This window comes from Pseudopipra pipra, chromosome 7 (genome assembly GCF_036250125.1).
Source record: "Pseudopipra pipra isolate bDixPip1 chromosome 7, bDixPip1.hap1, whole genome shotgun sequence".
NCBI lineage: Eukaryota > Metazoa > Chordata > Aves > Passeriformes > Pipridae > Pseudopipra > Pseudopipra pipra.
The window spans coordinates 3,468,615-3,481,358 of record NC_087555.1 but is presented as its reverse complement, the minus strand read 5'-3'; the positions used below and the strand labels follow the sequence as shown (position 1 = coordinate 3,481,358).

The window sequence follows — 12,744 nt, the reverse complement described above, 5'->3', positions numbered from 1 at the left end:
TGCTGCCTGTTAATGTCTGTTATAATCACACCCCTGATGTGTGAGTCCTGTGGGCTTTGCTGCAGAATTCTGCCTCTGAAGGGCTTCTTGTCCTCTGAGGTGTCAGATCTGCGTGGGTATTTTCATATGCTTGCAAACCAACTTCTTTTTTCTTGACTACATCAATATGCTGTGATTTCTGTAACGAGAAATTCTGTAAAATTCAGCTGCTCTTAAAACCAGCCTTTGTAGCTGCTGCTTCAGGAGTCATTCCCAGGTAACAGGCAGCTTGCAGTGTATTTTAGGATTATATATGTATGATTCCTGAGTGCCAGAAGCCCAGCTGGAGTGCCTGTCTCCAGCTTCCCAGTTGACTGCTGCTTCACACCCGTGCTGAGGTTCATGTGTGAGTCACTTGGGATCAGCAGGTTCAGTGAACTTCCTGAAATTCAGAAAATGACTGCTGTATTACTGAGCTAGTGAACTAGTCCTGGGTCAGCAAACCTGTAGGGTGCTTTTGGGGAATGACTAATCTAAATAAAGTTTTAGGTTTGGGGTTTTTTTCTTTTTCCTCCTTCTGTGATATTTGGACATGTGCTTGTAACTGTTCTCTGATGTGTTCTGGGGATTAAATTATGTTTACCTTTTTCAAAGGTAATGGGAAATGCTGTCCAGGGAAGTGTTTCAGTGTGGGAAACCTGACAGATTAAAAGAAAGCTTTAATTTCTTTTTGGAGTGGGTGGTTGCCCATGCATTTTTCTGAACCTGTGGAAGTGTGGATGCACATTTGCATTTTCTTATGGAAAAGGTAGACTCAGACAATCTTCTCCTATTTTCTGGGTTATTATCTAAAGCTTCCTTGAATGTACAGGTAACAAGGATGGATCGTTCCTTGGAAAGCTGATCTCTTTGAGGCCTACTCTAGGATTTAATGCCATGTAAGGAATTTTGAACACTCCAAAATTCTTAATTCTTCAGACTTCCATTAATGTTTATGTGGTTCACTTGGATGTTTGCTTATTCCAGCTCTTGGCAGGTGGTGGAGCTTAGGCTGGAGCCTGTACTAGTGGGAAAGGAAAGAAAATTAATTCCACAACATTGTTCTCTGTTTGTTTTTAGCCATATGAGAAAAAGGTGTCTCCTTCCTATCTCCAGCACATTGAGGATGCTTACAAGAAAACCTTCCTTCCAGAGATCAGGTTAGCAAATCAAAATGTTTTGTCTTGTAAGTCTCTGAGTAAAAATGTGTGCAAATCCTAAAATATCTGCCCATATTAGCAGATCAGGTCATGTGAGGAATCCTCCTTGTGCCATGGGGTACAGTGTTGTGTCCTAATGATGGGCCGTTGCAGTCATGGCATAATAATGTGTGTACTTAATAACCTCTGGCACCAGAAAAGCCTGATGCCAACAGTGGGAAATTAAAAATGAATTTAGGAGTGATGTGTGTTTGTGTGACCTGAGGAGAGTGTGATGCAACAGAAGCTTTTTTCAGGACTTTTTTGAAAGTTTTGGAATTTTTATCTCTCAAAAACTCCTTTCTGTTGTCATAGAATCCCAGAATGGTTTTGACTGGAAGGGACCCTAAAGACTGCCTTGTTCCACCCCCTGCCATGGGCAGGAACACCTTCCACTAACCCAGGTTGCTCCAAGCCCCGTCCAACCTGGCCTTGGGCACTTCCAGGGATCCAGGGGCAGCCACAGCTTCTCTGGGCAACCTGTGCCAGGGCCTCCCCACCCTCCCAGGGAAGGATTTCTTCCCAGTATCCCATCTAACCCTGCCTGCTGTCAGTGGGAAACCATTCCCACTTGTCACTTTTTGGGCTCCCCTGGCTTTCTCAAGCTGGGAAGCAAAAATGTGTTCCCTATAAACTTGAGATGAGGTAGTTTGCCGGCTGTCCTAGTTCTTATAAAAGAGCTCCATCAAAAATCACATTGTCTTAAAAACCTAAAAGCAGCCTTGGGTCCCTCATAACCAAACAAAATTCTGGAAGGGAAACTCTCAAAGGTCCCTGAGCCATCAAAACTGTCTGTAATGGTGTGAGTTCTGGGGTGTGCATGAGGCTGATTATTGAGTTCCATTGAAATCCAGGTGCATCCTGGGGTGTTTTGTAGCCTCCCTGTCTCCCCTTGGCTCTCGCTCCTCTGCCCTGGTACCTCGGTGTAATGGCTCTGTCAGCAACTGAACTGAATAACTTGGATATCGAGCTTGTCACTCATGCAGGCAGGAGCTGCTGGTGTGATGTACACGGCCAGCTGCCTCCCACTGTGTCCCCTACAGCCAGGGAATGATAGGGAATAAGGATGGAGAAGGAGGCAGGGTGGGAAACCTTGGGACTGCCACCCCCCCAAGGGCACACTGCTCGAGTTTATTGGCGAGGAGAAAAATGCTGCTTGTTCCTTGGATCAGATGGAGCCCCAGATACATCTCGTGGTGTTTAGTGAGGCAAAATCCTAATTCCTGCTGGGATTTCAACTCCCTGCCCTTTGTCTGTGCATGGTCAGTACACTTGTTAAGCACACACCCTCTGCTTGGCATCCTGTCAGCGGATGGGCTCACGGTGACCTGTCACATTGATCTTTGTCTCTGTCCCCTTGATGGGGGACAGCTGGGAATGTGTGAAACCAGCTTCGTGCATCCCTGGACTTCTGGATGGCTCCTGTCTTGGATCAGTACAGGAGCCACAACTGGCTTTAACTGTTTGTTTGCTGGCAGAGGGATGCAGTGAGCTGTGTTTGTGCCTGGCTGGCACTCCTTGCTCTGTCTAAACACTGATTCCCTGGCTCTTGAGAAGAGCCCAAAATCTAGTTCAGACAGTCTAAAAAGAGGAATTACAGGCTGCTGAGCAAACTCCTGCACGGTTCCCATGTTCATGCTTATGTTTGGTTGTTCTCTTGAAATGCAGTTTGTTTCTGGGCAAAACTCCTGTTACCTTGTTCTATTTAACTGGAGCAACCTGATGCTGCTTGAAGTGTTTTATAGTGGGTATGTGCTTTAAAATGGGTGTTTCTGTTCCAGTCTGGCATGTTTATGAATGTCTTTAATGTTTTTAAGGGTGGTGATTTGTGAGCTGGGTGCTGTGGCAGGTGCTGCCTGGTGATTTGGAACAGACAGTGCCTGGGTTTTGTTTGATTTTTATTTTTTTTCCCCTTTTCCTGGACCAGACCCTTAAGATTGCTAATGTTCCCTTTCATATCCAATACTGCTTCCACTGAGCAGCTGTTTTCTCTTAAGGAAAGCTCTGATAATCTGCAGAGTCACTGAGCAGCTGTTTTCTCTTAATGAAGCCCTGATAATCTGCAGAGTCAAATCAAGGGATGGGATCAAGTGGTTTGATCTGCATTGTTAATGCAATTGCTGCTATAAGGCTCTGCTCAAGTCTGACCTCTCCCTTGGGTTGATACTGAAGAGAAGCTGTGGCTGCCCCATCCCTGGGAGTGTCCAAGGCCAGGTTGAAGCAACCTGGGCTAGTGGAAGGTGTCCCTGTCCATGGCAGGGGGTGGGACTGGATGGGCTTTAAGGTCTCTTCCAACTCAAACCATCTGGGATTCTATGAAATTTTCCTCCTTGCCCTTCAGCTTTGCTGTGTGTTGTTTGATACAATGTGCATGCTGGGCTTCTATTTTATTTTCTCTTAATTTGTTAGCTAAAGGAAAGGTCTTCCAGCTGGAGCAGGTTTGGGAGCAGCTGTTACTGAGGTCAGCTGAACATGTGTAGTATGAAGCATGTTCATACAGGAACTCCTCTTGTGGCTATGCTCTGCAAGTGCCTTTTCCCTGGAGGCTGCTGGGTGATTAACAAAATAGTCTTGTAACCAGGAAACATTACCTTTTTTAAATGTTTTTACACTTGCAGATCCTGCTGCCTGCGTTTGTATTGGTTCAGTTATCTCAGTAAATAGTGAGGAATGCATGTATTCTCCTAAAAATTACTCACAGGTAGTAATGTACTTGTAAAATGGAAAGTCCACTGAAGTTTTGGGTTAGACTGGTTGAAAATTTTACTTAGCTTCAAGTAGATTGGGCAGTTGTAATTGGGGCAAGGAGCCACAAATTGAAATGAAAACAAATCCTTGGGTGTGATTTTTATTTTTTTGAACTGAAATGATGTAGGTTCCCTAGGCCATTTGCCCTTTGAAAGCAATTTTGCACCAGGAAAGAAGCAGGTGACAGATGTAACAGGAATTACTGTGAGCATTCTAAAAAGTTGTAACAATTCTGGTTTGGGGTCTGTGCCTTTTAACTCTGTTTCTGTTCATTCTGAAGCAGGGCAGAGGGTGGGTAGAGCAGCTGGATCAGGGGAATTCAGTGTCTTCCCTCTTTGCAGCGAGAGCAGTGAAGTTCTGCAGTACACGGCAGCTGAGGCCGAGGATGTGGAGAAGGTGAGTTTGCTGCATGGATGGATTCTCTGTGTTCTATACAGGGTCTGAACGCGAATATTTCCATCAGTGTCACTTTGTCAGGACAGTGGAAGTTGGTGCCCAGCTTTCTGTGTGATAAAACAGCTGTTGTTTTCCAAAAACTAGTCATGGTTTGGTTGTAGCAAAGAGCTGTGTTCCCAGAGCTGTTCCAGGCTTTGTAAGCCTGCATTATTCATCTGTATGAGCTGGCAATTTTTTTTCTCCATTGGTTTTGCAAGACATGTTAACCCTGGACCAAGCCAAAAAACTGCCTTCTCATTGCTAAAAATAATCTCTCTTCTGAGACAGGATTGACACAAGATCACTGCTTCCTCCTACTCAATATGTTACTTTTTTTGGAACAAATTTAGTATTATTTGCCTTATTTCACTGAACATTCCTGCTCATGGAGAGTTACTGGGTGGGATAACAGAAGCCTTTTTCTTCTCCATCATTAATTTTCCTCTGTAGCTGCTGTTCCCTGATGGAAAGAGCAACAAGTTTTTTGTGGTTCTGGACAGGTTTGTAGTTGGCCCATTTCAGTTTTAGGGATAGAGCTCTAATAATAACAATAATAGTATGTTGATGATGATAATCCTACATGGAAGCTTGCCGAGGAGCCATCCCTGCCTGGGAGGAGGGAGAGGAGAGTAGCCGTGGGTCTTCATCCTGACTAGATGAAATTTCTACCTCCTTATACAAGCCCAGTCTTCTCCTCCTAGGTTTCTATCACATGATCTTACTGGAATTGTTGCATCTACTTCATTAATCTTATTAGCATATGCAGGTCTTCATTTGAATATTTAAATGACCCTTCATCAGGCAAAAGTTACTTTTTTTGGCCATGGTGTCCTTCAAAGTTCTGGTCATACGACTTTGTGAAGCAGAAAATATTGATAAGGACTTTTTCCTGGTCCTAAAAATTGTCCCCCCTTTCTTCCCCCCCCCACCTTAGCTGCAGTGCTGTGGGTCTCTAGGCCTTTGGTTCCCTTTGTGGGTGTGTGCCACATTTTGGGTCCTGTGTTGTTGTGGATGGATTTGTGGATTCTCCTGCAATGGATGGATAATAAAGGTTATTAGATTATTAAGCAGTAGACTTGTGAGGCAGTGTGGGGTTATACCCACAAAAAAGGGCTGGTGGCTTCAGTGTGACAGCAGATAAACAGAAAAAACCCATAAAAAGTAGAACTCAAATGACATCACAAGGTTGTGATGTGGATGAGAATATATAGTTATTTTTTCTGGATAACAGCATAACAGCGAGGATAAGATGTGAGAACCATGGTGTTTCAGGAGGGTATCCGGGGTGTTTGGTAGAAGGAAAGTTGGGATGGGGGTTATTTACCTGTTTTCTCCCATCTCTCTGGACACGTCTTAAAATGGTCAGAATAAAGCAGCTTGTTTCCTCCCTGGATTTTTTGTAGTAAACCCCATTGCTAGAGATTTGATTTTAATCCCTTAAATCAGGGTTTAAAGTCAGTCTAAAGCTCTTATTGTTCAAGTAGGGAGTCTCCCAAGCTCAGCAATCTTGAGCCATCACTGTAAATAGGGTCATCAGATGCACTGATGGAGTTCTTAATCTGGTTGGACAAATCTGGACTGGAGGAAGGATTAGCATTTGGAAGTTAAAGTACAAGATCATTAAGGTTGGAAAAGACCCCTAAGATTATCAATTCCATGATGTGATCATTGGATGTTGGTGACAGATACTGGTACTTGGTCTGCTTCAAAGAATAAAGCTGGTTTTCCCCCTTTTCTATTCAGATTCAGTTCACCTTTGGAATGGCACAGTAGAAGTTGGGAAATAGGGGTTGGCAGGAGGAATTTGGCTTTGGCTTGTGAGGTGTGTGTTTACACAGAGATGCCCTCTTGGTAGGCTGCAATATTCATTAGCTCGCTTCAATCTACAGGTTATTTGGGCTTTGGGAGCTTAATTTTTTATGGTCTTGGAATTTAATAACTTTTGATTTGCTCATAGCAGACACACACACAGCTTAGAAATGATTCTTTAAGTGTCTTTTAAAAAGGTCAGTTGGGGTTTCACATTGTAATTACCATTGGCAGTGGTGGCTAATAATGAGTGCTGAAATGAGCTTCATTAGGGTGGTTCAGACTGGTTTCACATGAGGATAAAACTGGGAATACAAAGTTAGCTCTATGTTTAAATGTTGTTTTGAAAGCCCTGGATATTTGCTGCTGATTCCCAGGGGGTGCCAGGGCATTCCTTATAAATTAAGCAGCTATTGTTCTATCTGGTTGGGAAGTTGATACCATTGTTAATGAGCTGCTGGGAGAGAGATCTCTGATCTGATAATAACAGTGAGAAAAAACTCATTTGGATGCAGATTCCTCTCTCCCCTGGAACACATTTTGAGCCCTGTTGTAGCAGCTCTCTGTGATCAGTCCTGTCATCAGGCAGCAGTGAGTTTTCAAAGCTTGGCTGTGGAGTAGAGAAGGAATTGCTTTTGTGTGGGCAAAGGGAAGTCTGGTAGAGGTTCAGCTCTTAAATTGAATAATTAAAATCAGTAATGGCTTTTTGAACTAACTTACTCGTCACTGACTTCATGTGAAAAGCAGGTTTTCTGTGCTCACACCTGCAGTATCTGGTGTGCCAACTGCCCCCTTGTAAGGCATTAAAAGTGGTTAGAGAACACTTACATTGGATGTTAGGCACAACTTCTTCACTGAAAGGGTGGACAAGCACCGGCACAGCTGCCCAGGGCAGTGGTGGAATCACCAGCCCTGGAAGTCTTCAAAAAACATGTGGATGTAGCACTTGGGGACATGGGTTTAGTGGTGGCCTTGGCAGTGCTGGGGGAGGGGTTGGACTTGATGATCTTGGAGGTCTTTTCCAACCTTGATGATTTTCTGATCTCTCTAAACTTGCTTGGAGTCTAAATATGCTTTGGTGGTGTCATGCCAACTGTATTTTTTTAAGACTTTCTCTGCTAAATTAGTCTTTAAACCCACTATAATTATTCCCTTTATTTCTTAATGTTAGGAATACAAGGGGTTTTCATTTATCATTTTATCTTCCATTACTGGGATCTGCTTGCTTGTCAATGAATTGACAATATGTCATCAGGATTTTGGTCCTGACCTCACACCTTTGTCTTTTCCCTCTGGAAAAAAAGGCCTCTGAAAAGGGATGGTTGGAGCTGTAACAGTCCAAGTTGCTTCAAGGCACTATCTCCACCTCATCATGCACCTGAAGTGCATCCCCCTGACACCAGTTCAGGTTTCCTTCAGGTCCAGCCAGCCATGTGTGATGAGCAATTACCTGGTGGACCAGCAAAGATCTGTTTTCTGGTGGAGCCAGGCTGTAAATGAAGCTCAAATCTGGGATTGATAAGTTTGGGGATGCTTAAGGACTGATTTGCTGAGCTGGCATTCGTTGTTTGAAGGGTTCTGGGTGCTGAGCCATAGGTGTTACCTTTCCTTTCTGCTCAGGGATCATCCATGCCTGGGTAGGTCCTGATGGATGGTGAAATCCTGAGCCTTTGGACTCATCTGTGCTGCTATTCCAGGTCTGTTTGAGCTTCCCAGCCTGAAACATGCCTTTGTTTCTGTGATGTGAACCACACAGCACCCAGGGGCAGATGCCAGTTCTGTCAGTGAATGTACCACTGAGCCTTTTTGGAAATAAACCCAACACCACACAAGTGTCCTATGGAACATGGCGATTCTTTTTGTAACAAAAAGGGGGTTTAATTTAGATTTATTTCCATTTTCTCCTCCTTCTCCTTCGGGGGGGGGTTGTACTTCTATACTTTTCATCCCCAACAGCAGGATGAGGAAGAATGTCTTGGATCAGGTAAGAATTGGGGAAATAAGGCACCTCCCAGCCAGTTTATTCCCTGCCATCCAAGGCTGAAAGCACCAGGATCTTCAGAACTGTGCCTGCCCAGTGCTTGTGGCAGGACCACAAACTCCTGAAACAGGGTGGCAGATTGTAATGTTCTCTCTAAACATTTGCCTTGTTAATACAGCTCTAGCAGTGAAGCCTTTTTTATTTGTTTAATAATCTATTTGGATGATTTAATTGATTTTTTTGGATGTTCTGATCAAACCACCTCTTAGTCTGTGACCTTTCCCATTCTGATCCCAGGTCATTGAAGACATTGAGTACCTGAAGTTTGACAAGGGGCCATGGCTGGAGCAGGATGATGTTTCTTTCCACCATCTGAGACTTTAGTAAGTATGCTGTCATCCAGTCACTGAGCATTTCTTAGCATCAGATCTCAGGGAAAATGGTCAAAGCCTTGGGTCTCTAAAGGTGGGGTTGCATTTTGCAGTATTGGAGCTTGGCACTGGAACATGGTGTGGCATTTTGCTGCTGATTGTTAGACAAGAGACTCCAGACAAACTTAGGGCTGGGTTTTATTAAAAAGATCCTTGTCTGCCTAGTTGGATGTGAAGAGATCCAACTTTAGACTCAGTGTGCAGGTAGCAAGTGCAGTGTAGTTACATTTTTTGAAACAAAATGTAAGAGTTGTATTGTTTTCATTAATTTCTGGTTGTCTCATGGGTTAACAGAAACACAGGGATTTGTTTTTTTAATCGAATATCTGTCCCTGAATTTTTCTCTTTATTGTGACAGGCATTGGAGCAGTAAGTTAAACATTTTTTTTTTAGGCTTCTGACATTCTTTCCCTATTACTTTACTGTTACTTCAAGTGCCTCCTGAAATGTGAGATAATGTTCCTTTTCTATGCTTTTTTCTATCAAGGGAGGAGGAGAAACTGCAGAAAAGCAGTGTTGGGTGGTGTCTGAGAGAAACAAGTCATGATTTGGGTGCATTTTAACTATCTAAGACAAGGTTTCTTTGTGTAGTAATTGGAGGGTAATATCTGGTGACTTAGACCCTGCAAAATTATTTCAATCAGATTTCCTTTGAAAGAGAAAATAATTTGCTTGTTTTCCTGTAGCTCCACACTAGTGCAGGTATTAAGAAAGGATTATTAATTGCAATGTGTAGGAGGGAGTTAAAGCAAAGCATTCAATTAGAGCAGGGTGTTCAAGTACTGTATGAAAATTCAACTATGCAGCCGTAGAAGGGAATAAATTGCTTTAAGGACTCAATTTTTCATTGAACCCTGGAGGAGGGTGAGAGGGTCTCCTGTACAAGGCTGTTGTTGTTGTAGATAATACAAAATTATTTCTTCTTTTGGCAGCATGTGGCTGTTTTAAGATCTTGCACTGCAACGAACTGCTTATTTAAATCACAGACTATCCTATGTTGGAAGTTTCTCATGTTACCTCCAGAAAGTGCAGGGAGCCTGCTGTGTGTCTTCCTCATTGGAATTGCCTCCCTAGGCATCCAGTGCCAATCTCAGATGCTAGTCCATGAACCTTAAGGCTGATGCTTTCCTCACTTGTTCCAGTGCCCAGGTAGCAAAGAGCTCGTGGTGTCCGATGCCTGTGTTCATTTTTCCTTCAGAAAGTGGGGTTTCAGGTGGTTCCTGGTGCCTGTTCTGGTGCTGGCACGTGCTGCCCTCTCGTGGGTGTTTGTGGGAGGCTGCACCTGGTATTTAGGATCATTTAAGTTGGAAAACCCCTCTGGGATCACTAAGCCCAACCATTCCCCCAGCACTGCCAAGGCCGCCACTGAACCATGTCCCCGAGTGCCACATCCACATGGCTTTTGAATAATTTCAGGGACAGTGACTCCACGCCTGCCCTGGGCTGCCTGTGCCAATGTCTTACCACCCTTTCAGTTAAGAAATTTTCCCTAATATCCAATACCTAATAGAAGTTCTGCTCTGTTTGTTTTTCCATCTGCAACTGCTTCCTTTGCTGACCTCCCAGGTTTTGGGGCTGACTTGGGCTGTGATTTTCTCTTCCAACTTCAGCTTGTACCAGCATGTCTGGGGGCTGGGATCGATGGGCAGGGGTGAGGAGAACTTTTTCACTGCTCATACAGAGGGTCTAATGCATGGAAACCCCAGCAGGGCCTCTGCCTAATTAATGCAAATAAGTCAGCTAATCAGACCGGTGAGCCGAACCCATGTGAAATCAGTTGCATAATGATCCCTTTTATCTCCCTGCCTTGCCCTTGAGTGCTCTCCCTTGCTCCAGCGTGACTGTGGGATCTCTTGGGAAAAGGTAAAAATGGTTATATTTGTGTCAGGAAGCTGGATGGATCTCAGGATGCTCTTCACATCTTTCGAAGTCCAACACGAACCATTCTGGCTTTTTAAATGTCTCAAGAAGTTCCTCTGCTGTCACTGCACCATCTCAGGCACTTTATCTGTGCCCTTCCCAGTACAATCAGTCTGTCCACACACACTGCAGAAGACTTCATGTTTTGGGGTGAAGAGCTGTAGGCTGTGTGGTGTAGCCTGTGTTGCTTTACCAGCTTGTGGAGGGAATTTACTGCTTGTGACTTGTCGCATCAGACAAGTCCACAGCTAAATCTGTTGTATCCCTGCAGCTCCTTCAGAATTTGGTAAAGTAGAACCTGGGAGAGGTAGAGCAGAGAACTTGGGAGTGAGGGAGAGACCCTTCATTCTCATTTCCCTAGAAATTCAAGGACACCTTCCACTAGACCAGGTTGCTCCAAGCCCCATCCAACCTGGCTTCTTGCTTCGGTTGAAACACTTGTCTGTAATTTCCTCTTTGCAGTAGCTTTTCTTGGTTTGCAGAGCTGTTGTTGCACCTTGTCCCCTTTTTCTTGCAGACCTGCTTTTCTTGGGAAGCTTTTTTTTTCTTTTGCTCTCGGTGTTGATGGTGAGTGTTGCTCACCTTGGCCATGGCTCACCTTGGCCATGGCATTCCTCTTCTGCTTGGACAAATGAGGGAAACTGAGCCCCTTTGGCAGATGGAGGAAAACTAACTTTCATGTATAAACACAGAATTGAACTTGGTATGGTGCTGTGTTGCTGCCTCTTAGGCCAGTGAGTGCTTTTAGCTTGGAAGGGAGGTCACTTGAGGTTTTTGTGACTATGCCAGCATCAGGTGTTGAGAAATCACAGCCCAGCCTATGCAAACTCAGGGTTTTTTGTAGGGTTGATTGGTTTATTTTTTTCTAAGCAATCTCCTTCCCTTACCCCACCTTGCACCCTTGGCAAGGTTCATCAGGCTTTCTAATGTTTGCTGTGGGACTGTGTTTTATACATTGATGGAAAATGAAACCTCAGTTACTTGTGTGTCACCACTGCAGGCTCCCTGCAAAATTAGTGTATCCTGCTGGAAGCTGTCTGTGAGGGAAGCAGGAATGTGTCAGTTCTGATTCCTCAACACCTGCTGCTGCTGGACAGAGTGTGAATTAGGTGTGTTATAGGTGCTTTTGGAGAAGAGATGAGCCACCCATGGCTGTAGAATGCTTTCAGGTGTGATTCCTGTGGGAAGAACCCTGGATAACAGGGTTATGTGAGTTAAAATCTAATGTTCTTAAATTATTGGGACCACACTTCCATGCTCTGTTACCTTTGAAACGTTGACACAGTCTTACAGGTAAAGGTGCTGCATAATGAGAGCTGCTTCAAGAAAGTGTGGTAAAGACTCAGAAAAGAGTAAATAATGATGATTTTTTTCCTGAGGGAGGGAGAGAAAACTAAGGAAACATAAAAGGTGCCTTTAAATGCTTACTGCTGAGCAGGGAATTAGTCCTGGCAAGCGCCTGTGGTTTTGTGGTTGGACATTGTTGTGGCAGGTGTCTTTGGGCATGCTTTTAGTCAGGATTCCAAGCTTTTTCTGGAGGTGCAGAGCAGAGCCTGGAGAAGCCATCGTTAGCTTTGCATTCTTTTCTTGTACAGTGAGAGCAAAGTCTGAAGAGCAGTAGGTTTGCCATCTTGGCCGTTAACTAAAATAAACTGCGCCTGGGAATTGTCCTCCACAAGTTGCCACTTGGCTGAGATTCAGGAAAGAATGGATGAACTGCACACTGCAGACTACTAGACGTGGTTTCTGTGTGTGAAGTTTTGCTTCATAAGTACCTGGGCTCGGTTTTGTGGCTTCCAGCACGTGAAATACACATTTAATGTAGGTGAGGATAAATAATGTCACAGTTTGCAGGAAGCATCTTAAGTGTTGAACCTGGTCATTTATCCTCACCTTCTCCCATCTCAGCTTTTACTGGATTATTGTATTTCCTTACCAGTTTGTCTGCAGGAGGATAATTTGCGGCGTGAATGTCAGGATGTGTTAGCAAACTAGTTTATTTGTTGAAACTCTTCAGTGCTGGGAGGTAAGGTCCCAAAATTTGTGATTCAGGGGAAAAAATTAATTTCTTAAAGATGATGAACTTTGCTTTGCTTCAGGGGATGTGCTTGATGTGCATGACAGTATTTGTAAAGACATGCAACTCGTTGGAAACAACACAATTTGCAGAGTTTTTCGTGTTGAATTTAGGATTTGGTCAGTG

At 44.0% G+C, this 12,744-nt stretch overlaps 1 protein-coding gene across 1 annotated transcript in view; it reads left to right on the top strand.

Moving 5' to 3' along the window:
* NDUFA10 (NADH:ubiquinone oxidoreductase subunit A10) overlaps nt 1-12,744 on the top strand; it is a 28,693-nt gene that overhangs the window by 5,169 nt on the left and 10,780 nt on the right. Inside the window, exons 6-8 of the mRNA XM_064660255.1 lie at nt 1,099-1,178; nt 4,307-4,361; nt 8,488-8,573. Of these exons, the coding sequence (XP_064516325.1) occupies nt 1,099-1,178; nt 4,307-4,361; nt 8,488-8,573 (221 nt within the window). The remainder of the gene's footprint in view (nt 1-1,098; nt 1,179-4,306; nt 4,362-8,487; nt 8,574-12,744) is intronic.